Source organism: Pseudonaja textilis, chromosome 1, assembly GCF_049901715.1.
Source record: "Pseudonaja textilis isolate UNSWEBS1 chromosome 1, rPseTex1.2, whole genome shotgun sequence".
In the NCBI taxonomy this organism is placed as follows: Eukaryota; Metazoa; Chordata; class Lepidosauria; order Squamata; family Elapidae; genus Pseudonaja; species Pseudonaja textilis.
The window spans coordinates 252,911,382-252,938,200 of NC_141990.1; the positions used below are offsets into that span (position 1 = coordinate 252,911,382).

At 37.9% G+C, this 26,819-nt stretch overlaps 1 protein-coding gene across 7 annotated transcripts in view; it reads right to left on the reverse strand.

The window, feature by feature from the left end:
* Positions 1-2,466: 2,466 nt before the first annotated feature.
* Positions 2,467-26,819, reverse strand: part of DHCR7 (7-dehydrocholesterol reductase) — a 42,608-nt gene continuing 18,255 nt past the window's right edge. For 5 of the 7 annotated variants that reach the window (XM_087921271.1, XM_087921270.1, XM_026706584.2 and 2 more), the window contains exons 3-9: positions 24,179-24,282; positions 23,200-23,422; positions 22,320-22,407; positions 15,585-15,798; positions 11,904-12,108; positions 9,214-9,345; positions 2,467-3,088 (exon numbers count right to left, since the gene is read on the reverse strand). In XM_087921271.1, coding sequence (XP_087777397.1) covers positions 2,624-3,088; positions 9,214-9,345; positions 11,904-12,108; positions 15,585-15,798; positions 22,320-22,407; positions 23,200-23,422; positions 24,179-24,276 — 1,425 coding nt within the window. In that variant the 5' untranslated portion in view covers positions 24,277-24,282 and the 3' untranslated portion in view covers positions 2,467-2,623. Of the gene's footprint in view, positions 3,089-9,213; positions 9,346-11,903; positions 12,109-15,584; positions 15,799-22,319; positions 22,408-23,199; positions 23,423-24,178; positions 24,283-24,782; positions 24,805-26,819 lie in introns of those variants that run through there. The other 2 variants (XM_087921268.1, XM_087921273.1) reach the window with 2 other exon arrangements.

Consider the following 26,819-nt stretch of genomic DNA (forward strand, 5'->3'; position numbering starts at 1 on the left):
TCCCTACACAGTTGCTGCATGGCGCTATCTGGCAAACAGGCATCATTTTGGGAATGGCTATAATGAATTGTGGCCACTTCCAAAATGACACCTGGTTCTGGAGCACTTGTACCTTCTACCCCAACTTCCTGAGCTCTGGAGATCTTTGAAAGGTAAATGTGCTTTTGTGGGTGGGAAGGAGGCCCCAGCAACTGTGGGGACCCCAAGGAGAAGCAAAGCATGGGGTATCTCAGAGTGTGGGGGAGACCAAAGACCAAATGGGCTTGTATCTGCAGTAGGCCACCCAAGGCACCACATGCTCCACTTAATGGCCTGTGTTCATTTAACAATTGCATAAGCGAGAGCAGAGATGGGAGGATCGTTAAGTGAAATTTGTTAATTTAATGGCCATCTTGACTTCTGACTATAATGGGCAGGCTTCATTACAGTCATAACTCGAGGACTGCTTGTATAAAACCTATCAACCAATATATTGAATACTTGAATACTTTATTAAGCTGCTTAAGTCTATTGGAATGGGTACCTATATTAAACTTACCGTACTAAATCATTATTATGTGTAATTCTTTGAGTTGGAGTGTGTATGTTTAAGAGGAGGTATTCTGCTTTACTTTTAAATCAGCCAGCAGGATCTATTTTGTAATAAGCCTTGAGAAGTGAAGTTCTCATTTTAGTAAACATAGTTCAGCAATGTTGTAGTTTTGTACACAGGGTTCAGCATTGATTTATAGAGATATGGATTTTTAAAATCTTGACATATTGTCTTTTTAAACATAATGTGCTGGTCAAATGAAAGTGTCATCTGAAATACAAAAGTCCCTATAAACATGAATCTGTACAAATGCCATTTGGCATACATGAATCTGTAGACATAAAGGCAGACATGAATCTGTACAAATGAATCTGTACAAATGCAGACATGAATCTGTACAAATGTCATTGATAGTTATCATGCCCTTGGTAGAGTCGGACTCTTGAGGGAGAGGAGGAACAGCCAGACAGGGAGTGGAGGTGTGGCTCTGGAGGTTGTGAAGGAGGCTGGGGAAGGGCTGAGGCCCGCTGGGCAGTCAGAGGAAGAACCAGGCCCATCCCCTCTGCATCATAGGACATGCACGGAGGAATGGAGAAGGAAACAGCTTACGAGAGAGGAAGCGGCCATGATCCCCCTCATTGGTGGCAGCTGGGGAGAATAGTATATAAGAGAGACGGTTAAAAAACAGCGTTGCCAGAAGCAAAGCATGTTTTATTTTGGGCTGAAGTTATCTTGGTTGGTGTCCTTTCAACAGACTGTGCCTTGTTATTTCCTTGAAGTTGGTAATTACTTATCCTGGTCTTCTTGTGGAAATTTCTTCATTGTAGTTTGTTTTTTTATTTCACCTCTATCTGCTCATTAAGTTCAGTCTGTATTGCTTTCTTTTGAAAACTATTTTTGAGTAAGTTTTATCTCCAACTGAGAATTATTGAACAGTGGGACCAAGTTGGAGGCATTAAAGGATGTTTATTTACGTTTTGGATTTTGTTACATTTGTGTTACACTGCGGGTCATCACAATAGTAATGTCCAAGATTATTATTTTTATCCGTCATTCTTATCTTTGCTTATTTCACTATTTTATCACAGCTAATCAAAGAAATTCAGACCTTTTAAGAACATTAGCAATACCCTTCTGTCTTGTCCGGCAGTTTGTTTTCAACTGTACAACAAAACCACTAGTTTCCTGACAGATGGTCTTCAGAGGCCAAGCTGATAGACAACACCACATGTTGTAGCAATTCCAAAGTTCAATTATCTGTTGTGTAAAGAAATATTGCCCTGTCTTGATGCTTCCAGGATTCAGTTTTCATTGGGTTCTAGTATTTTGGGAAGGAGAAAAGAGCTCCTCTCCTCCTTTATTTTATTCACATCATGTATGGAAGCTGTTTTAATCCCTTGATTACCTTAGTTGCCCTTCACCAACCTTTTTTGAGTTCCACTATATCATTTCTGAGGTGCAGTGACCAGAACCGTACAAAATATTTGAGAGGGTTGCACCACTGATTTATAAAAAGGCATTATGAAATTGGCATTTCTATTTTGGATACCATGACTTATTATCTCTTAACATGCTGTTGGTCTATTTTACATTGGATGCACATTGTGTCAAAACTTTCATTGAACTGTTTATCATTACTCAAAGATCTCGTTTACCCAGTCATCATTTTCAAAATGGAATGAACATTAATTATCAAGTATGGATTTAGAGGGTACTGAAGACTCCAGAATCTTCAGTGCAAATACAATTATCAGAGAATCATCACATGGCAATATAAACAAACTTGTGGTCAATTATAGATTACGATTTCCCCTTATCCAGAATAGTAAAACTGAAATACAAATTACTGCACTGTTTTTTTGAATTTGGGACAGGGAGGAAGCAAAACAAATCAATACAAAAAGAAACTTTTTAAAAAACAACACAAATAACTGTTAAAGGTTTATGTAATGCACATTTTATTTTATGTTAAATGTTATTTTTAACACATTAAGAAGTAAGCAAATCATGCACCATTATATGTGCCAAAATACTGCTGATAAATGTATCAAAACTTGTTTTTGCAAAATATTTTAAGTCTAAAATAAGCATTTAGAAAATCCCTGGAAAGAGTCGGTATGGTACTGTATCAGTATATCTCTTCCAGTCTTTGCCATACTTGTTGGAGCATCGATGTTCATCTCTAATGCAGCGGTGGACCAGGAGAATGGTCATAAAAATTATGTAGAAATAAGGAAGAATATGATTAAAACCACAACACAGGCAGTATGCCAGGGAGCCCATCAAGTCTCCAGTGTAGTTAAAATGGCGGGCCATACCCCAGAATCCTGAAATCAACAGTTTACTGTAGTGTTTAGTTCCATTGGCTGATGTATAGGCACATTCAATATATTTGGGTTTCTTTCCCCATATTTTACAGTTGCCATCAGTGCGACGGAAGAGATCTTTCTGATGATTGGTCATTCTGAAAATATAGTAGCCCACCAAACCCAGAAGAAGAATTCCAACTGCATAACTGGTAGTAAGCTGGACAGGATGATAGACCAAATACAACCCCTGAGGTAAAAAAAAAAAGAGAATGAAAAACAAATGGTAAGCAAGTTGTCAGGTTTAGTCAGCATTCTTTCCTCTACATTATCTGGGTTCTGATTGATTGTGTCCCATAGCATCAGTATCAACTCTTAATAATCATATACACTTTCTTCCACAATATCTATCCTCATCCACGGAGCAATTCAAAGCGTTGATTTTAACCTTTAGGGTTCTATGTGGCTCAGGACCCTAAAGGACCCTTCTCCCATATGTACCCATCTAGGTGTTATCATCTAATGAATGTTTTTTTCAAGATTTCTGACCAAAAGAAATAAAGTGAGGTTCTATTAAGGGGAAGATTTCCCCCCCTCTGGTGGCACTCCATTTATAGAATTTCTGCCCCAGAGAGTCTCAACTGGCATGGGACTTTTAGTGTTAAGTGAAGACCATTTTATTTTCCCAGGATTTTAACTGGCTTTTCAGTACCAGACATTTAGTCTATATGATGTTTTTATTTTGTATTTTGGGATTATCATACATGTTTTTAAGGTTATAGTTTTGTGTGATTTATTGTAAACTGCCCAGAGAGCTTTGGCTATTGCGCAGTTTAAACTTTTTAATGAAAAAAAGTACAGTTGCAATAATAAACAGACAGATAGAGCAAAACCTCCATTCACAGCCAGAGCAAGGCCTCTGGTCACTTTCCTCCCCTTCCCTGGCCTTGGTGTCACAGCTACTAAACAATCTAAAGCTTGAGAGCAAATTAGACAGGCCACATCCTTAGTCAACCAGGTTAAGACACATACCAGTCTTTATGCTCATTCACAACCAAATGAGCCCAAGATCACTAGCAATATGACTACCTAAATCTAAGACTGAAGCTGAAGGATTGGACAATTAGATCAGCATCAGATTAACAGACCACCTTCTAACACCCAGCCTCCATAATTTTCCTGCCATAATTACCCTGGCCCCATCACAATTGCAGTACAAATAGTGCTTGACTTACAACCACAGTTGGGTCCAGAATCTGGGTTGTAGGTTTTTGCAATAGTTAAGCTAGATGTTCATATGATCAGTTTGCTTAACAACAGCAACCTCCCAATTGTGGTTGTTAAGAAACCTCTTGGGTCATTAAGAGGATAGGCAACTCCTTTTCATGCAGGGAAGGAAACTCCTGTGCTCGGTTAAAAAAAATGATGCTTAGATCCCAAAGATTTGAGCTTTGTTTCTCCAGCCCTCTGCAGGCCACCCTCTCCCATCTATGTGCACAAGGGAACTACTGCACTGTGCTGGAGAAAGGAAACTTGGACCTTTGAGATCCAAGTTTCTTTTCTTGGGCCCACTCAGTGGCTCCCTCCAGCTCTGTGTGCTCAATCTTCAGGAATCTTTTGAATCTTCTTTTCTCTGGCCTGTCATAGAAACATCACATTCATTAGTTTTCTGGCTAAAAAGGTAGCAAACACCAAGTTTCTGAAGGCAAGTAAGGCTGGAAAGAGACCAGAGCTTTGGAATGGAAGCTTCTTTTCTCCAGAGTGTAAGTAACTTTTCCTGTGTGTATATTAACTTTGAACTGTCATTAAGTGACAGTTGAGAACTATTTATTTATATTTCACATTTCTCAACCGCTCGAAAATTACTTGTGTGTACATTCACATCTCTGCATAATTTTTTCCCCTTTGGCCAAGCAGAAGTGATGTTGATCTCGGGAACCCTGACTATGAAATCTTTCTCAACTCCTCTTATTGTACCCCAACTTCCAACTATGAAACCAAAGTCCCAAAGGTGCTTTTTCAAAAGGCAATTGGGCTTTCTTTGTTTTTTCTTGAAGACGTTTGTCCAGTTGCCTTTTGAAAAAGCACCTTTGGGACAACCATTACCTGAATGAGTGAGAACCTCCATAGGCATGAAACTGAAGCTACACTTGCTAGCCTATGAACTTCCCTCACATTCATAACAATCCCATCGATCCTTTCCCACCCCTATTTGGAACCTCATCTGACTGACCTGTTACTCAATCCAGGCCTGTTTTATTCTGTACTTCAAGGGGTCTGGCCACTATTCTTTCCTGTCTCTCCGCCAAACTTGGATCATACTCTACTAACAAAGTGCACCTTCCAATCGCCAGTGACCACAGGTGACTTTACCAGCAATCTCAAATCTTTATCACCCATGGCAATCCTGACCTGAGAAATCTATTATAGCCATTGCTTGCTTTATCTGCTAGCAGGTTCAGAATGGTGTCAAGTACCCTTTTCCCCAACAACACTACAAGTGATCCTCAACTTACAACTGGCTACTTACCAACTGTCTGAAATTACAATGACACTGACAAAAGGGATTTATACCTGAAGTTTTGATGACCAGGCATACCCCCGCTACAGTCCCATAACTACATTTTTGAGCACTTAACAACCAACTCATAGTTATGGCCCTTTGCAGTCCCATGGTCATATGGCCATGATTTGTGATGTTTTTGTCAAAAAATGGTGTTTATTGCAGTTTCCAGGAAAACACACAATAGTGAACAATGGATTTGCTTAATGACCACACTTCATTTTACAGCTACTGCAAAAATGATCATAAAATTGGGCTGAACACATGGATGTGCAGGTTCCATTATGGTTGTAAGATGAGGACCACCTGTACCATTTCCACCTTCAGTTCCAATCCATTCTGGTCTGTTCAGTTTCTTTCCATATCTCTATCACCTTTTAACCCATCATTCACCACTCTTTTTCTCATCATCTCCATTCATAGCTATCTTCCTAAGCCACCTCACATTACTGTATCATCACATTTTTGTATATTTTCTTTTTCCCCCCACTTCATCCTAGTTTTACCAGTCTGTGGTCTCTTCCTCCAAATTCAGTCAGTCAGTCAGTCAACCTATACTTATCATCCAACCCTCCAGAAATGTTATATTGCTGCTTACTTGCTCACATTGACTCAGGCGGCTTACAGGAAATAGAAACACAATATAAAAAAATGAAAGATAATAAAAAATAATAAAATAACTGCCCTGGCGACAACACATACTTATATCAGCCATTTAATGGGCTCTATCCTGCTCTGGGTTCCCCAGGCTTGCTGGCAAAACCATCCTTTCAGGGTCTTCCAAAAGAGTGTCAGAGTAGGGGCCAGCTCATTTCCAGAGGGATGATGTTCCAGATGGAGGGAGCCACCATGGAGAAGGCTGTTCTTCTGAATCCTCATATGTACCTCTTTAGGGAATGGGACCCGCAACATTCCTTGCCTCCCCATTCTAGTGGGTCAGGTGGATGTGACTGGCAAGAGACGGTCCTCAGATAACCTGGTCCCATGCCATGAAGGGCCGTAAAGGTGACAACCAGCACGGCTTCCGGTTTGAGCTTCTTCGGTGACAGACCGAGACCTCGTCTCTGCGAGGCTTCGATCCGTGCTCGCTGCTGGAGCGCCCCAAGCCAGCCAGTTTCGGGGCTAAGCCACCCCGTAGAGGTGGTGAAGAGGTGGGAGACTGCCTGCAGGGTTGAGGAGAGCCGCATCTCTCCTCCCCAGCTGGCCATTACTCCCTTTCCCAAAGGCGGTTGTAGCGGTGGTCAGAAATGGCCACCACAAAGAAGAACTCGACCAGAAAAGAATGTGCAGGAGGAACATAAGAAAAGAAAGTTTTGGTTGACCGGGTCAAACAGCAAAAGCAACAAATAAGGTACCCTGGAATTGAAACTATTAAAAAACAATAACATTGTTCCCTAAGAAGATTTTTAAGCTGTGAAGGAGAGAGAAAAGGGAAAAGATTTGGTTTTCTCCTTTTCCTATACTGACAGCTAAGAGACTTAAGCAAGAAATTGGAAAAAAAATCCACTTTGACATCAGTAGGCATTTCATGTTGAAAATAAAAAGTCAAAGGGATAATAAAGATTTCTGGCTAATTAAAAGCTTTTGAAAAGAGGAAAGGAGAGAAAAAGAATAAAAGGGCAGGATCTGGAAGGGAGGAGACTGCATGGAATTTAAAAAGAACTTACAGCAAAATCTCAAAAGACTTTCAAAAGATACATTCTAACTGAAATATTGCAACAAAAACCCCAGGAAGAGAAAGTCGAAAAAGAAATAAGAAGATATAACTCAGGACTATCTGGATTACTTGGTGATTTCTGGATTCTTGATTATTGTTTTGAATGACTAAAATCAATCGGGTGGTTGTTTAAAACTGTTTAAAATGGCTCCACTTTTAGAAGAACTGAAAATGGAACTTAAAAAGTACAAAGAAGATGCACAAGAAGGGAGAGGTTCTTTTGTCTTCGTATTTCAGTTTTTAGAAATGGAGATTTGGAATTATGAGAAACAAGAAGAAATGCCTGCAGAACAATAAGATTGCGACAAAGAAGAAGCCATCTTTAATGAACAAGTAATCTTAGATGGGGGGAAAAAAGGAAAGGGGGGAAAGAGAATGGAAAGTTTAAGATTGGGAAAACCAACTCCCCCCCCCCAAAAAAAAAATAGAGTGAAAAATAAGTATAAAATCAGAAAGCAACAGAAGAGGGAAATGCAGAAGAGAGAATTAGAACCGGAGAGACAAGGGGATAAAAAGGGGAGGGAGAAGATGAGAGGGAAGAAAGTTATAAAGGACAGAAGCAAAATATAGAGAAACAGGGCCTATTTAGAGATAATGGGTGAAAACTTAATGGAAAAAGGGATTCTGCAAAGGTACATAAGATACTATGGTTATATTAGAAACAGAAATAATTTTAGAAAATATGAAACAATGAAACAATGTATGATTAAAATGTCTGATAAAATAGCTATCATAATTCAGTGGAATGCTTGTCAATAAATGAATGTAACAAAAGGTATATTTAATGATTTCTAAAACATGAATGTGAAGAGAAATAAGGGAAAAATTAATTATGGAGATTATATGTGTTAAGGAAGTATGATATTTAATTGAAAAGAAGTGTTAAAGATGTTAAGGTTTTAATGATTATTAATGATAGAACTGAACTGGAATGGAATGAGGGTTTATAATTACATATATTTACAATCTTTCTTTTTTTTTTTTAAAGAATATAGTGTATATTATAAGAATGTACCAAGCAGAATTCAATTGGAAGTTATGTATTATATTGAAGGTCATAAACTTAAGGTATATACTGAAGTTTAAATAAGAGTTGAATGGATGTAATTAAAAGATATAAAGGTGTCATACTCCAATTAGTAACTACAGGAGAAAATTTGTTTAATGAGAAAAGATAATATGAAATTGAAACAGAACAGACAAAAGTATAAATATAATGATTTGAATTGAGATGAGATAATCAAAATAAAATTGAGAAAATTAAGAGGGGAAAAACTATATAGAAAATGTAAAATAGTATAAGATATGGAATAGAATACAAAAAGGAGCATGAAATTGAGTTTTGTGTCTGTATAAAGAAGTTCAACCTGGGACCATGCTATTTTCAAAAAAGTTGTTTTATTTGTATTTTGTATGTGTGAAAACCCAAATAAAACTTTATTAAAAATTAAAAAAAGGTAACAACCAGCACCTTAAATTGAGTCTATATCATTCTTCTGTTTACCATTATATCTTCCTCTCCTCTACCACAGTCCATCCTCCAGATTGAGGCCACCTTGATCTGTTTGAGCCTTTCTTTTTCTGAATTTCTCAACCATTCTTCTATGGCCTACACAACATCTACAGTAGCTTCCAAATATCCTCTTTGCAAGTAGTTTATCATTCCCCGTTTCCCAGGACCCTTTGAGTTATGCCAAAGTCTCAACTAGCATCCTTTTTCCTTTGTATTTTTCCTCAGCTCTAGTTGGTCTCTGAAAGCCTGCATTTTAGTTTTTCAACTCTGGCATATAAAGATATCAGCCATTGGCCTCCAGCTACTATACAAAATATCAGCTTCCAGCTGTTTTCATAACCAACCTCCAACTGCCACATAATAGCAACCATTACCCTAGGAGTTGCCCATTTCCTCCTCAAAATAATGCTGCCAAGGCAGATTACTCTCTCCAGGAGTAGGCCCAAACACTAAAAAAAATAATAAATTCCTTAAACATGAACTGCCATCATGACACCCAAGATGCTTTCTTAAAGGGAGAATAACTATTGTTTCTAGAAGCAGTTGAATACAAACAAGAGTAAAATGCATATGGTGAAATACCTGCAGAGTATAGAGATAGGGAAGCCAAACACAGTCTCCCCAGGCCAGATACCATCCAAAGTGATCGTGGGCAATATCCATTGTTTTTAAATACCAATTTTCATTCCAAAAGAAGTCCAGAACATACAGACCCTGAAAAATATACATTATCACTACATTTTATAAAAAAAACAGGCATGTGAATAAATGCTATCTTTGAGGGAGAAAAAACTGAAATTTATCTAGATATAAAATGCAAGTCATGGTTTTGGGGGAATTGCACTCATGTAGGATTAATGATTAAAATTCTAAATTGATGATTCTATCACCACTTTCATAGAGCCTTATAGTTGAAGAACATGATACTCAAATGTCCTCTTTATTCCAAAGATGCTTTTTCCAAAAGGCAACTGGACTTTCTTGGTTTTTTTTTCTATGAAAATGTTTCAGAACTGTAAAAACTGATGCTGAGATGTGTATAAAGAACTTCCTCAATTAGCTGTCAGTTAAATTCAATCAATTTGGTTATTTTATGCTCATAATATACATGTATTAAAAGATGTATGTCTAGCTTGAACTTTCACGTGCATAGTATGCACTTGTACTCACAAACAATTAGATCCCATATGGTTATTCCCTTAAGGAAATTCCTTAGGAATGTCGCCTAATACAGGGTCGCCAAACTTTTGGACCTCAGGGACCACCAAACTCATAATTTTAAATCCCATGGACCACTAACAGGAATTTTGACTGAAGGTGGCTTGCTGACGTTTTCCCAGGGTCTCTTTAGAGAATGAGAATCAAAATGTAAATACCTATATGTGTATCGGTTTTCTGTATACTTCACTGTTGAGGCTTCTGACTTCCTTGATGTGTACTTGCACAATCCAAGAAGGCCAGACTATTTTCCCTAACATCTTCCCGTGTAGTATTTCTGTTGATGTGTTTGATGAAGGCTTCCACTTCCTGAATTCTAATGAAGGCATCTAACTCCACCTACTCACTGGTATAGATATGTGGATGACACCTGAATCAAGAATAAAACACAGAAAGTGGAAGCCTTGAACAAATACATCAACACTATGGACAGAAACATTAAATTTACATGGGAAGAAGTTAAGGAAAATATCAAGTCTCAAAACTGAAGAATACAGAAAACCTATATCCAGATCACTATTTACATTTTGATTCTTACCACCCACTGGACCACAAACTGGGAGTAATCAGGATCGTACACCACCAGGCTAAAGGTATGCCTATCAGCAAAGAGGGGAAGAAAGGAACAAAAACACATCAAGGAAGTCCTCATACGTTGTGGTTATCCTAACTGGGCCTTCATCAAATCCACAAAAAGATCCAGCAGGGACCTCTTTTAAAAAAGACAAAGAAGAGAACAAACAACGGAGCAACATTGTCATTCTATACGTTGCAGTAGTATCTGAAAAACTCAGGAGGATTTTCAACCAACACAGCGTACCTGCACCCTTTAAACCCAGGAATATATTAAGGTAGAAGCTTGTCCAACCTAAGGACAAAACACCCAGACGCAAACTGAGCAATGTGGTATATATAGTACATGTGCAGACTGGTGCATCGGAGAAAAAAAAATAACCACGTCACAAATGTATGGCACAACACAGGAGAACAAACTCATCAGGATAGAATTCAGCAGTCCATCTGCTTTTGAAGTTAAAGGGTTAGTCTTTTGAAGATAGCAAAGTTCATATTCTGGACACAGGTTTGAAAGAAGGGTCAAAGGGGTAATCTATGTTAACAGCCCTCCCTTATCAGAGGGAGAGGGATATGACACTACCTGTCTCTTCGCTATGATGCAGTTGTTTCAGCAGTCCCAAAAAGGTTCCACACTTTTTTGCATTCTGATTCAAGTGACTCAAATATAAACCCCCATGTAGCTTCAACTGCTCTTGGAGAGCTAACAACCAACCCTGAGAGTGCTAATAATGAAATTGCTGCAAAGAATATAAATCCTTTCATTCTCCTCACTTAGAACTAAAGAAGATTCTTGGATGAGAAGCAAAATGTTTTCAAATAAAAACTAAGAAACCCAGTTGCCTTTTGGAAAAAACACTTTGGGGACAATTGTGACCTGGATGATTGAGAATCTCCATAGACAATGTTCTCTTTAATTTTAATTTTTTATTGTATGTTAATGCCTAATTATTATATACGGTCACAATGCAGGAACATTCCAAGCACAACCTTCCAATATAATGAGTTATAAAGCAGAGATTTTAATGTTTTCATTGTTGTATGAGTGGAAAAAAATCAGTCAAAACAACACAGTTAGCTATCTCAATCTGAATTCTTATGCAAGAATATTGTTTTGTGAACTCTTGCATGAAATTTTTCTATTCTCGCATGAGAACCTATGAGATTTTGAGATTGAAATCAGTAGCATATTGAGATATTTCACAACTCCAATAATTTTTGGTCATTATTTTGTGAAGAATAGCTTGTAAATGGTAGTACTGATATACGAAGAATTTTGGGAAACTAGAGTCATGAAAGAGTTAAGAAACTGATTAAATTGCAACCAGGTGTAAAAATGATGTGCACATATAATACACACATCTTTTTGTGTGTAGACACACACACACACACAGACACACACACTTATGATGCATCACCTGAGGAAATGGAGAAAATTGTGGTTGATAGCATTTAATTTTAATCCATGTATTAATGTTTACCTGTAGGACATTGAGAAGTAGCATAGAATTAGTGACTTGCCCATATAATTCCTGTTGTTTTGCAGCATAGGATAAATTAATCAAAGTCCATCCTACAATTCCAGGTCGGCCATTAAAAAACAATTTAAAATCAAACCACTTTCCCAAGCGTGGATTAAATTCAATTCCCATCATGAAGTCATAGAAGAAATTGCCAGTGAATTTGCTAGAATAGAATATTAAGAGGATGAACGAAGTTTACTATATATTAATTTGAAAACAAAATGAAATTGCAAGAACACTCACAAACAAAATGGACATAATTACTGATTAGCCTGCTTCAAATAACTGACATTAATTACAGTGTTATTTATTTTCCTTTCAAATAGTTATAACCTGCTCAGTGTAATGGGAAGACAGAATAACCCTTGAGAAACAAGAGAGCAATACAAATGTCAGAACAAAATTTGAGTCTAGGGCAGAAATATAATTTGAGAGAACATCTTAGATTTGACCCTCCTAGTTCTTTTCAGGACAAAAACAGGGAGGGAGTAGCATATTCAGACTTGCAAGATTCTATTACTGTAACCTTATAATAAAAGTAGTATCAGCACTCATAACTTCCAGATGAGAGCTGATGTTCATTACCAAAAGAATCTTCAACTGACCCCCAAAAGGTGGATAATATAGAATGGAATGGAATGGAGTGGAATGGAGTGAAGTGGAGTAGAGTAGAATAGAATGGAATTTTTTATTGGCCAAGTGTGATTGGACACATAAGGAATCTGTCTTGGTGCAAATATTCTCAGTGTACATAAAAGAAATGATACATTCGTCAAGAGTCAAGAATCATAAGGTACAACACTTAATAATAGTCATAGGGTACAATAAGCAATCAAATCATACTAGGAAACAGTCAATATAAATTAGGATACAAGCGACAAAGTTACAGTCATACAATCACAAGTGGAAGGGGATGGGTGATAAGGAGTGATGAGAAGATTAATACTACCATGTTTCTCATATAATAAGGCCGGGTCTTTTTTTTGAGCCCCGAAAAAATGGCTAGGTCGTCTTTTCGGGGGTGACTTAATTCCGCCCCCTTGCATCTTCGGGCAGGCGGCGACAGCTTGGATGTTGACCTCGGCATTGGTGGGGCACTTTGTATCAGGGGTCAACACAGGCAGCACCATATCCGAGTGTGCAACGAAAGTACTTCCTAACGGCAAGCCCCCCCACCATTCCCCCCATTTCGCATGTTTTAATATAGGCCTTAATTTGGGGGGAGGGGCTTAATTTCATTTCATGCCTACAAAACATGCTGGGACTTCCTATTGGGGGAGGCCGTATTGTTGGAGAAACAGGATAATAGTAATGCAGACTTTGTCAGTATTGACCTGGCTCCAGGGTAAATACAAGTAGTCTTTGATTTACAACTGGCCATTCAAACTATGACAAAACCTCCTCAACTTTGAATTCACCAAGTTCAAAGTTCCAATTGTTGCCCCCCCGTCACATGACCACAAATTTATTGTTTGGCAAGAAGCCTGCATTTATGGCTATTTACAGGATCCTGCTGTCACATGACCACAATTTACAGTGTTTTTGCTAAAACCTGGTGTTTACTTCCAGTTTTCATCAAAAATGCCCCATAGTGAATGGGTTTGCTTAATGAGAGCAGTAGTCATTTTATGACGGTGGCACTTGCTTAATGACCATTGCAAAAAAAGTTATAAAATTGGATCAGTCACATGGGTGGCCCACTTTCATCATAGTTTCTGACTGTTATGGGCAGGTTCCAAGATGATTGTAAGTTGAGGATTACTTATGAAGGCTTTACAGAATTTAACAGCTGGACAGGTAGACTCTGAGAAACTATTGATCCTAATACTATTTTTACTATTGTCTCTGAAGAGTATTGCAAGGCATGCCCTATGATTGTAATTTCTGAGTCTTTTTCAATGGTAGACCTGTTTATGATGTGATGATAATCCAAATGGGAGGTTATCAGAGGATGAGACCAGCCCACTTCTATCCAGAAAGGTTGCAGTTTTCAGGATTAGATAGAGTGATAGAGGTGAATCCAGCTATATAATACAGGTCTATACATGCTCTTTTAGGAGCAGTACAACTCTGCCCAGGGTGGAGAACCTATTTAATTCCTGGCTTCACGAAGTATCAATTCATAAAGTCTCTACTTTGTCAGGATTCCACTTTTAAGATATTAAGTTTCATCCATTATAGCATCTATTCCAATATCTGCAGTCTTAACTGATTCTGAGAATGAAGAAATATAGTTGGCTGTCTTCAGTATACTAGTAAAACTTAATTCTAATCCTTTAATGACCTAGTTATTAGTTTTATATAGATGCTAAACAACAAAGATGGCAGAAGGAATTCCATAGCCTACAAGACTGTACACAAATAGCATAATGCTTTTCTGTGCAGCTGATTCGGGAAATAGAGAAAATCTACTTAGGAAGAACTTTCTGGCCTATATAATTCATTCAGAATGATACCATACCAATGGTATCAAAAGTTGCTAATATATTTAGGATTTGTATCAACAGAATTCCACTTCTCCGTTCTTTCTCACAGAGCACATTGTCTGTGTGAACAAACAAGTTTCAATGCCAAAACCAGAATGGTATCAAAGTGGAATGGTGCACATAACTCATATCCTTCAAGAATGCACAAAGCTGTAAAGTAACCACCTTCTCAAGGACCTTACTCAAAAAGGGGATATTGGAAATAGGACACTAGTTCCAGGCATATCTTCTTCAAGAATGACTGAATTACTGTTTCTTCCAAGGCACTTAAAGGGGACACTGCTGATATAAAAACTTTATTGATTGATTGATTGATTGATTTGATTTGATTTGTCAATCACTTACAAAATAATAGGTATAATTATAAACATGAGTAAGAATACAGAAAATAGGTACAAATAAATGGGGACAACAGGACAGGGACGGGAGGCATGATGGTGCACTTATGCACGCCCCTTACAGACCTCTTAGGAATGGGGTGAGGTCAATAGTGGATAGTTTGAGGTTAAAGGAGTAGGGGTTTGAGGATGTAACTACAGAGTCAGGTAATGCATTATTCCAGGCATTGACCACTCTGTTGCAGAAGTCATACTTTCTGCAATCAAGTTTGGAGCAGTTAACATTGAGTTTGTATCTGTTGTGTGCTCTTGTGTTGTTGCGGTTGAAGCTGAAGTAATCATTGACTGGTAGGATATTGTAGCAGATAATTTTGTGTACTACGCTTAAATCCAACCGTAGGCGGCGTAGTTCAGGATTGTCCAAGCCTAAAATTTCAAGTCTGGTGATATAGGGTATTCTGTTGCGAGCAGAGGAGTGTAGTACTCTTCTCGTGAAATACTTCTGGACTCGTTCAATTATATTAATGTCTGATATACAGTGCGGATTCCAGATATTACCCTATTAGAACCCCACAATTAGAAGACCTCAATGCTCAAGACAGACAATACAAATGATTTTGCAACATTATTAAACTTTAGGAATTGAAATGACATGCTTAGATATTTATGAACTTAAGTAGCAAGTAAAATTACAACATAAAGAAAGGCAGAGAAATACTGTAGCTTCTGGATTAATTAACTTTACTGATTAGAATGAAACATTCAGTGCTCATCAAATTATTACATTTATAGTAATATAAATAATATCAACATACCAATCTTTTGCATTAGAAGGGAAGAAGTAGGCTTTTATCCAAACAAATATGGACGTCAAGTAGCCCATGATATTTGCACACCAGAAGAGTGGGATCCAGTTGTCAAAAATGATGGTAGGTGAGAACCACTGGAAGTAGTAAACATTTGCAAACCAGAGGGCATGTGTTATAAGCCAAGCTTGTAGTCCGTTAATCTCATATTTGAGTTTGAAACCTGAAAGAGAACAGATGATGATGATGATGATTCAGAGGCTGTCCAATTCTAAAAGAACTCTGGATAACTAGCAGTTAAGAAACAGAAAACAATAGAACAATAGGTGAAGGCATGACAAGTTGAACATAATTTAGGCAAAGGCTGAAGAACCAGTGAATATACTGACTCTTTAGAACTTTTCTGAACAAGGAGAGTACAGGACATCACCCACATGTGCTCCAGACAGCAGTTCCTCACGGGGAGACCAAAGGGTAATAGTCTCCCATGGGTTTAAGTGCTGGGAGATGAAGGGATCAATCATCAAGTTCTTAACCATGGCAGAGCCTTTTAAAAGGTATACTTGCTAATCATGCTTCTAATCACTTTTGGAAATTGCCTATTTAATTATCTTAAGGGTTTTAGAGGTCTTCAGAATGACATGTTTAAAAAGCCATCTGAGGAGTCTATGTGTATGAACAAAATGATTGACGTGACACACTGCGCCAGGAATTATCTAGACCCAAAGACAAAATACAGAAGAATGAAAGAAACAATTTAATCCACAAAATTGACTGTAACTATTGCAACCAATTCTAGGTGGGACAAACATCACGTCAATTAAAAACCAGGATCCACGAATACCAGATGGCAGTTAAACGCCACAATCCCAAATCCTTAATCTCTACCCATACTGACACCAAAAGCAGCAGTTCAATTGGAGAAACACAAAAATCATCAGCCACACTACTACTTGCCAAACTTGTGAGTTCATCAAAGCCTAGCATTCCACAAGCAATTCCATCAACAGAAATTTACCTACAACCAGCCCAGTGGTGGGATTAAAAATATTTTACTACCAGTTCTGTGGCCGTGGCTTGGTAGGTGTGCCAGGGGAAGGATACTGTAAAATCTCCAGTCAGAGGCGGTATTTGCCGGTTCTCCAAACTAATCAAAATTTCCACTACTGGTGCTCCAGAACTGGTCAGAACCTGCTAAATACCACCACTGAACCAGCCTATAAACCTCTCAGAATCCAAATCAACCACATAGCCAACCAAAGACAGCACCAACCCTCAAACAACCCACACAACCGTCCCCTAGCAGTTCACTTCCCAATGACCCTGACCTGATGTAATCTCCTTATCACAAGATCCATCATAAGTCTCACTGATGACTCACAGCTGACCCATTACAAGATCCTCACTTGACACACTCACCACTGACACTGATATTCCTAAATTCTGCCTGGTAACAAAATGTTCGAAAACCAACTTACAAGCTCAGAGAATGAACCTTCACCCTCATCCTATACCCGAACTACAGATGTTTGTCATTATTGAAAAACAAACAAACAACAAAAACCTCTTTATAGGAAGAGATAAATTCTCTGCTTAATTACCAGCAGTTTTCATCTTGTGTCCAGCTTCAGTAATACTCCTAACTTGTTTTGGGGGGGAGGTGGGGGGAGAGTAGAGGACTCATCCCTCCAGAGCAAACTTGGGCATTTTAAAGCCCCGGGCCACATTTAACAGATAATCAGAGTTGGAAGGGATCTTGTAGGTCATCTAGTCCAGCCCCCAACCAAGTGGGAGACAGTGCACCATTTCTGACAAATGGCAGTCCAATCTCTTCTTGAAAGTCTCAAGTGATGGCGCTCCCACAACTTCTGAGGGCAAGCTGTTCCATTAGTTGATTGTTCTGTCAGAAAGTTTCTCCTTATTTCCAGGTTAAATCTCTCCATGTTCAGTTTCCATCCATTATTCCTTGTCTGGTCTACAGGCGCTTTAGAAAATAGCTTGGCCCCTTCCTCCCTGTGACAGCCCCTCAAATATTGGCAGACTGCTATCATGTCTTCCCTGGTCCTTCTTTTCACTAGACTAGCCAAGCCCAGTTCCTGTAACTGTTCTTCATATGCCTTAGTCTCCAATCCCTAATCATCCTGGTTGCTCTTCTCTGTACTTTTTATAGAGTCTCAACATCTTTTTTATAATGTGGTGACCAAAACTAGATGTTGTGTACTCTAGGTGTGGTCTTACTAAGGCTTTATAGAGTGGTATTAGTACCTTACTTGATCTTGATTGTATTCCGCTGTTAATGCAATTTAGGATTGCATTAGCTTTTTTGGCTGCTGCTTCATACTGCTGGTTCTTATTGAGCTGGTTGTCCACTAAGACTCCAAGATCCCTCTCACAGTTACTGCTATTGAGCCTGGTTTCACCTAGTCTACATGTGTACTTTTGGTTTTTCTTGCCTAAGTGTAGGACTTTACTTTTCTCTATATTGAATTTCATTTTATTAGATATGGTCCAGTGTTCTAGTCTGTCAAAATCCATCTGGATCTTGAGCCTATCTTCTTGGGTGTTAGCTATTCCTGCCAGCTTAGTATTATCTGCAAATTTGGTAAGTTCCCCTTCTATTCCCTCATCTAAGTTGTTAATGAAGATATTGAAGAGTACTGGGCCTAAGATGGAACCTTGTGGCACCTCACTGCTTACTTCCCTCCATGTAGACTTAGACCCATTAAGGACTACTCGTTGAGTACAGTTTGCCAGCCAGTTGCGAATCCATCTAGTGGTGGTGCTATCTGTTCCACTTTTTTCTAGCTTACTAAGAAGTAGGTTGTGGTCTACTTTGTCGAATGCCTTGCTGAAATCTAAATATATTATGTCCACAGTATTTTGTTGTTCTACTAATTTAGTCACTATGTTGAAGAATGAAATAAGATTGGTTTGGCATGATCTGTTTTTTAACAAACCCATCCTTACTGCTAGTTATTACTTTACTTGTTTCTAGATGTTGGCAGATCTGTTTTTTTTTTTTATTATCTTTTCCAGTATCATCCCGGGTATTGATGTTAGGCTGATTGGTCTATAGTTTCCTGGGTCTGTTTTTTCCCCCTTTTTTTGAAGATGGGAGCCACATCAGCTCTTTTCCAGTCCTCTGGTAGTTCCCCGGTGCTCCAGGATTTTTGAAAGATGTGGTGCAGTGGTTCTGATATGACCTCTGCCAGCTCCTTTAAAACCCTGGGATGTAATCCATCAGGCCCCAGTGACTTGTTTTCATCAAGATCAGACAGGTGTTCTCTTAGTATTTTTTTGCTTATTTTAACTTTTATTTCTGGTCTGTCTTTTACAGTTATGTTTTTGGTGGGTTGAGCTATAGTTTCTTTTTGCGTGAAGACAGATGCAAAGAATGAGTTAAGCAGTTCTGCTTTCTTTCTGTTGCCTGTTATTTCCTTGCCATCTTCTCTCTTTAGTGGACTGACTGTTTCCTTGATTTTTTTCTTGTTACTTATATGTTGGAAGAAACTTTTTTTTTATTATCTTTGACTTTTGTTGCAAATCTTTGTTCGTTCTGAGCCTTTGCTTTCCTGACTCCGTTTTTGCAGATTCTGGCTATCTGCTGATATTCTGCTTTAGTTGTATTTCCTTCTTTCCATTTTTTTGTACTTGTTCTTTTTTTCTTTCAATTTGCCAGAGAGATCTTTGTGCAGACATGCTGGTTTTTTCTTGGATTTCTTTTTTCTTTCTCAGTGGTATCGTGCTGGTCTGGGCTTCTATGATCATACTTTTTAGAGTTTCCCAAGATTCTTGAGTTGTTTTCCCCTTTAGGATTTTCATCCATGGAATCTTTCCCAAGTTCTGAGTTTATTGAAATCAGCTCTTTTAAAATCCAAGACTCTGGTGTCATTATGTTCTGTTGCTTGTGTTTGTGTTATATTGAATTCTAGTATGACATGGTCATTCTCACCCAAGGTTCCTGCAGTTTCAACTCCCTCTATCACCTTTTCTCTGTTTGTAAGAATTAAGTCCAGTATGGCTGTCCCTCTAGTTTCACCCTCTACCTTTTAGACAACAAAGTTGTCAGCTAGGTTGGTTAGGAACTTATTTGATTTCTCACTTGGTGCAGAATTAGTTTTCCAATTGATATCAGGATAATTGAAGTCTCCCATTACTATTGTTGTGTGTTTCCTGCATATGTTTGTTAGTTGGCTGGCAAAAAGGACATCTATTTTTTCTGCTTGATTGGGTGCCCTATAATATACACCTATGGCCATGTCATTCTTTTTTTCTTTTATATTGATTCTTTTATATACATTCTGAAGGTTTTCACCTTTGGTTTCATGCATTTCTGTAGCAATATAGTGGTCCTTTACATACAGTGCAACTCCACCTCCTCTTTTATGGGGTCTGGGTTTTTTGTTTTGAATAATTTGTATCCTTCTACCAGTATGTTCCAGTCATGGGTTTCATCCCACCAAGTTTCTGTTATTCCAACTATATCATATTTACCTTCATGTATTTGTAGTTCAAGTTCACACTGTTTGTTCCCCAGACTTTGTGCATTTGTATATAAGCACTTGAGATCTTTATGTCTGACACTGTGTTTACTGTCTCCATAGCCTGTGTTGTGCCTGCCTGTCCCTACTTTCTTGCCACCTGTTTGATTAGTGCACATGGTATGGCACTCACTATTAAATGCTTGGTTTTGGTTGGCATCAAGGTTGATAATCTTACCTGCACAAACATCTATTTTGCATGCACTGGTATCCTGATTAGTTTTAGGTTGCTGGGGACAGAGATGTTCTGAATCCATTAATTCTCTGTCTCTGCTGTTCAGTTTAAATGTTTATCCAGGAAATCTGTGAATTTAATGCCAAGTAACATTTGGCTCTTTGACTGTCCCTGTCTGGCTTGTGTGAGGTTAATGGGAAATTAGAAATCAAATGTAAATAAGTGTGTGCCATGAGTGCAATAAAAATGTATTGCTTTTATTTCAAAGTTTTTTTTTTCAATTTATGTATGTACATACTTATGTGTTTACGCACCTTCACAACAGTCTCAGTTTCCCATGTGACCCCTTGGGAAAATTAATTGCTTACCCCTGTTCCAGAAGCTTTGAAGAAGATAGATACAAGTAACAAGCAATAAATATGGGTATGTGTAATTATTTATCAACAAGGTTCAAGGCCTTTCAAAACAGACAAAAACAGTATTACACATGTCCAAGTGTAACAGGCAGCAATAAAAATCTGTTATTTTTAAGACAGAAAGACTTCTTGAAGCAACTGAGAATGAGAAGGAAATGTAGGCTAATATATGGTTGGTGTCAGTTCATAAAATATTTCTATGGTCTTTTTAGAGTTGCTAACAGAATGGGAGGAGGGAAAGGGGTTTGAAAGAGCAATGCGACAGCTTGGAAATCTAAAGTGCATTCCATAAATAGTTTTCAAAGATAGTAACTAGGTGACTGAAGTTTCTGCCTCGCAAAATTCTAACTGGAGAACATGATTGATGACACTTGGCTATGGATGTATCTCATTGGACCAGCGGTTGCCAACCAGTGAGAGAATTTTGGTGGTCTGCAGAGAAATGTCAGCCCCAGAGCACCCGCCCCAAAGCAATTAATCCAGGCTGCACAGGAACACAAGGCTGTGCCACCCACATGGCCCTTCCTCCTGGCAAACTTGCCTGCTAAGTTGCTATTTTTTCTTTTTCCGACCATCATCTGTTCTGCTGTGCTGGGAGATTTAGATTAGCTAGAAAGCAGGAAATCATTGGATTTCCTGCTTTCTGCCTGATTCCTTAAGACTGAAGCAGTGCAGACTCAGCTAGCCTATGGCAGAAACACAGATCTCTAAGTGAATCTGTGATTCTGTGAGCAACTCAATCTGCCTGCCTGCTCTGCTTGATTTTGGGTAAAAGTTGCTCTTTTTTTATAAAAAATTCAATATTTACATAAATGGTGTGTTGTGAGTTAATTTTGTGAGTTTGCTTGCAAACAAATTTTACGTGACAGGTTCAGGTAGCCAACCTCACAGATCTCTGAATGAATCTGTGATTCTGTGAGCAACTCAATCTGCCTGCTTTGCCTGATTTTGGGTAAAAGCTGCTCTTTTTTATAAAAAAAATCAATATTTATATAAATATTTATAATATTTACATACAAGCTATGCCCAGCCAGTCACATGACCACCAAGCCACACCCACAAATTAGGCCAAGCTCATAGAACCGGTTAAGAAATTTGAATCCCACCCCTGCCTCTGTGTGTTTGTGTGTATGTGTATGTGTGTGTGGGAGGGAGGGAGGGAGGGAGGGAGGGAGGAAGAGAGGTTAGATCATCTCTCTCTCTCTCTCCCACCAATGTCAGCAATCAGTCAGTATTCATATTAGTGGTCATCGGGATTTAAAATTATGAGTTTGGTGGTCCCTAAAGTCCAAAAGGATGCCAACCCCTGCATTGGACAATATGAATTATGATATACCCAGGGGGTGGGGGAAAACCAGGGTCAAGGGTAATGATGAATTATGTGTCTCAGAATTGGCTATACCCAGGCAGTGCTGGACATATTAACTCCCAAGAAATGCTTTTGGAGTTTTGGAAGATTGACTTGAGACTTATGATTTAATTGAGATAACTGCCGGAATCCTGACAGCTGGGATTAATGATTGTATCATTTAAATAAGCAGGTAATAATGTTTTGAGTCATGCACTTTTTTTCTCCAGTTTCAATTACTTGATACAATAAAAATGGTCTTACCAGCAGGTGAAATGGCACCTTCTTGTACTCCTCCTTGAAATCCAGGAATAAATTTATGGCAAAAGTCAGGAATCATAAACAAAAATGCCTATAACAGAATAAACATATAAGCCCGTATCTTTACAAGTGAATTAAAGTTGCACAATGGGACATTTGTAGGAAGATAAATTATGGATTGACCATATAATTATTTTTTCCTAACTGACTTATTCATATCCCAACTCCACATAATAGTGTAGCTGTTTAAAAATGTAGCTGAAATATATATGGAACTGTGAATATTTTAGTATAACTCATTTAAGGGCATAGACTAAAGAGAGGTTAATAGTATAAAGGTATAAAATCTAATTTTTGATCTTTTTTTGTACTGAAATTACGGACAACATTTAATTTCTAGCTGCTAATACCATAATATTTATATAGAAATTATATAGAAATAACAACTAAAGACTGAAAATGAGTGCCTGTTAGTTTCTTTCAAATCACCATTTAACTCTGGATGTGGAACCTATTGCCCTGTAAATATGATTGAAATAACAATCCCTGATATAGTCCATAAGCCTAATGAATGGCAATGGGCTTTGGAAGTTCAGTTTAATCACTTCTGGAAGGCTACAAGTCTCTCATTTTCGTCTGCCAGTCGTAATCTTTTGAAAGAATTAGAAACATAAAAGAGAGCAAGACAGAGAAATGCCTCAAAAAAAATCAGGGATCTCAACTGTTAGCATTATTCCCAGAAACATCCAAACACACGATTGTTAATAACTTATTTTTCCACATTTCACATGTAAGGATACAATATTAAAAAGGATCTTTAAAAAACAGACTTAATTTTGATCCAGATAACTAGATTCCAACAGAGAAGCTTCAAGATACGTACCTGGAACATTACCCAAGAAAAGTAAAGGATTAGAACTTTCCAAGAGAAAGGTGGTGTCTTGTCCCAGATATCTAAGAGGTGAACTTTTCCCGTAAGCAACTGGATGGCTGGCTCACTCAAAGAGCAATGGTACTGATCACATGACATTATAAAATAGTAGACAATAAAGGGGCAAAACAAGAGTAGAAAGATGACACTTATCAAAGAAAACCAGTCAGTCTTCCTGAAAAAGATACATAAAGATTGTTACTCCCCCTGCAAAAAAAAACAAAAACCTCAAAACCATACTGGAACAGTTTTGTCAATGGCTGACTCTGAACAGAATAATGATTCAAACAATTTTAATGCTTTGTTGCCCTTAACAATTACAGTATTTGCTGAAAAATATCCAGTTTTATGAACTACTCTTGAATGTGTCACAGGGACCTGGTGGCTCAATGGCTAAGACGCTGAGCTTGTCGATCAGAAAGGTTGGCAGTTCGGCGGTTCGAATCCCTAGCGCCGCATAACAGAGTGAGTTCCCGTTACTTGTCCCAGCTTCTGCAAACCTAGCAGTTCGAAAGCATGTAAAAATGCAAGTAGAAAAATAGGGACCACTTTGGTGGGAAGGTAACATGGTTCCGTGCGCCTTTGGCGTTTAGTCATGCCGGCCACATGACCATGGAGACATCTTCAGATAGCGCTGGCTCTTTGGCTTTATAACGGAGATGAGCACCACCCACTAGAGCCGGAAATGACTAGCACATATATACAAAAGGAACATTTACCTTTACCTTGGATGTGTTAACAGAAAACCAGCATATAAATATTTCAAAGAAGTACATTTAAATACTCTATGACATCCCTCCCTCCTTTAAATATCAATCAAATCCCCCTAAAATTCAGCAGTAGTTGCCTCTTTTACAGAACTGACCTGTACAGTTCTTTATAAGTACAGATATTTCATAGCTATAGTCACTAACAGGGCAGATTTTCTTACCATGCTCTACCCCATTCTCCATGACAGGCTCCATTTTCATTTAGATCACTTTGACATTTTCCTCCTTCAAAAAATTGGCTGTCTTTATGAGATGCCATTAGAAGCTGCAGAAGAGGTGATACAAATATGACAAAATTCATAAGAGCCTTTCTTTTATAAAATATTATGTCCAATTATGTAATATGCAACTTTAGTTATTTTTCATAATTCTGGTTTTAACAACCTTAAGAAAAATAAGACAAGGTTCATGTGGCATAGCTAACAAACTATGGGAGAAAAAAATGTCAGCTTTTGACTAAACACTGCAACAGAGTCCAGGAATGGGATAAGCTCCTCCTTCTGATGTCACAGAGCTGAGTCTGCCACTATAAAAAGCCAGTCCCTGTCTGGCCCGCCCATATTTTAGGCGAAGATACTTGACAGACATAACGTGTCTCTGGAAGATAAACAAGAAATTAATTTCACCCCTCCCCAACCATCATAACTAGACGTACAGGGTGGGGCTGGACTCTCTTGCAGCGTAGATAGAAAGGGCGTTCTCATGTAATTATACCGATGCCCATTCTCATCAACGCTGCCATGAGAGTCCAGGAATGGAACATACCAAAGCCTGCATGACCAAGGGGGGGCTCACGTCTGGGTCAGTCACTCCGACTGAGGAACCACTTGCTAAAGTACCCTCCATCCAAACGATGCCTGGGCTGAAGCAAATGAGTCCAGGTGATAGTGCCATATAAACGGCGAAGGTGAAGTCCAGGTAGCCGCTCTGCAGATCTCCTCCAGCAATGCTTGAGTAGACCAGTTGGCAGCTGTAGCTAGTGGAGTGGGCCATAACGTGTCCGGGAACCGGCATGGACAAAGTTTGGTACGCTTTGGATATATAAGCTCTAATCCACCTACCAATTGTTGCTGAAGTCATTTTGTTCCCCAGGGTAGAAGGATGAAATGACACAAACATGGCTTCAGATTTCCTTTTTTTCCCCCCATTTTTTTTTATTTCAATCTGCGTATGCACAATACATTAACAGTGTGGCATCAATATATCATACATTTTAGTATAGGCAAAATTAATAATACCAATCATATCTCTCAATGCATATATTCACATTAATTCATAATCCTTCAATGCTTATTTTCAACCTTTCAAAACTCTCTCCAAATGCCTACCACCATATCAGTTAAACATACCTAGTAATTCCATTATTCAATTTTCTCCCTGCTTTTATTTTATTTTTTAAAATAAAAAATTCTCATTTGGCAAACAGTGTGGTTCCAGGTTTCACATCTCAATACAAACATGACCATAGTTACCTGTTCATTTTATCTGTTTAGTTTCATATTGCATCATCCTTATTATTGTTAAATATTAAGCTTATCTTATCCAATTCCAATTCATGTTATATTAATACATTCTCATATCTTATTTTACAATGTTATCTAAAATTCTCATCTCATTTCTGTTGTCATTTCTCATATTACTTTTTCCTATCACATTTGTCATTTTATCAATCCTTATCTGTAAATATAATTGTCCCCTCTGGTTAATAATTCGAGCTAACCATCTTCATTCTACCTTAATATCAATCTTCCTATCTAGTATATAACACAAATATATATATTTTTCTCAGATTCCGCATTATATTTTCTCAAACACCTTATGAATCATCTATACATTACAAAATACTATTTTCAATATATTCTTATATATCACAACATATTACCTTGCGGAATCTCCTTCCTTATCCTTTTTTCCCCACCCATTATCTCTCACTCTTTGGACAATGTACTTTGTTTTCATCCTTGTTTGTTTTCTATTTTTCTTTATTTTCTGGTCCTTTCTCTTAATTCCCCTTTTCTCTATTCTTATTCTCCTCCATTTCTAGTTATTTAACTTTTCTCTCTCCCTCTTTTGATGTTTCTTTTGCCCTTCCTTTTTCTGCTTTTTCCCTCTCCCCTTATCCATTTTCCGAACCATTCTCCCTTTTATCATCCCATCAGACCACAAATTTTTAATTCTAATTCCTTTTCCCCACTGTTTAAATAATTGCTGTTCATTTTGTTCTTCAGTGTTGGCTTCTTCTTTATAGAACTCTTCCCCCTCTGATTTATTTAGTTCTTGTATATGCTGAGTCACCATTTCTAATTTCTGTAGTACATAATTGCACATTTCAAGTTTAATTTTTATCATGTCCCTTATATCTTGCAAATCCAGTCTTGTATCTTGTAAGCCCAATCTTATATCAATGAATAGTTCATCCATTATATTTTCTCCTTTTTTTTCTTTTTCTTTCCTCTTCCTTAATAGTTAAAATCCTCTTCTTTAACAGATATATTCAATCCCAGAGTCCAGTATATTATTTCAGCCAATATCTTTTGGCTTTATTTTCAACAGTCCATACTCTTGAGTCTTTGTTCAGATGGTTCTACAACAATAATAAAGTTTCTTTTATTTTCTTTTAATTTCCAAAATCCAAACTCTTGAGAAGACCAGACGCTTTTTAAAATGTACTAAAGTCTTCCTGTACCATCAGGTGGCGCTCTTGAGTCTTTTTACCTTTAACTTTCTTTATTGAATATAATATTTTATTAAGTTCGCTAATTTCAATCATTAGCTATTATTTCTTTTCTTTTCAACACGCAC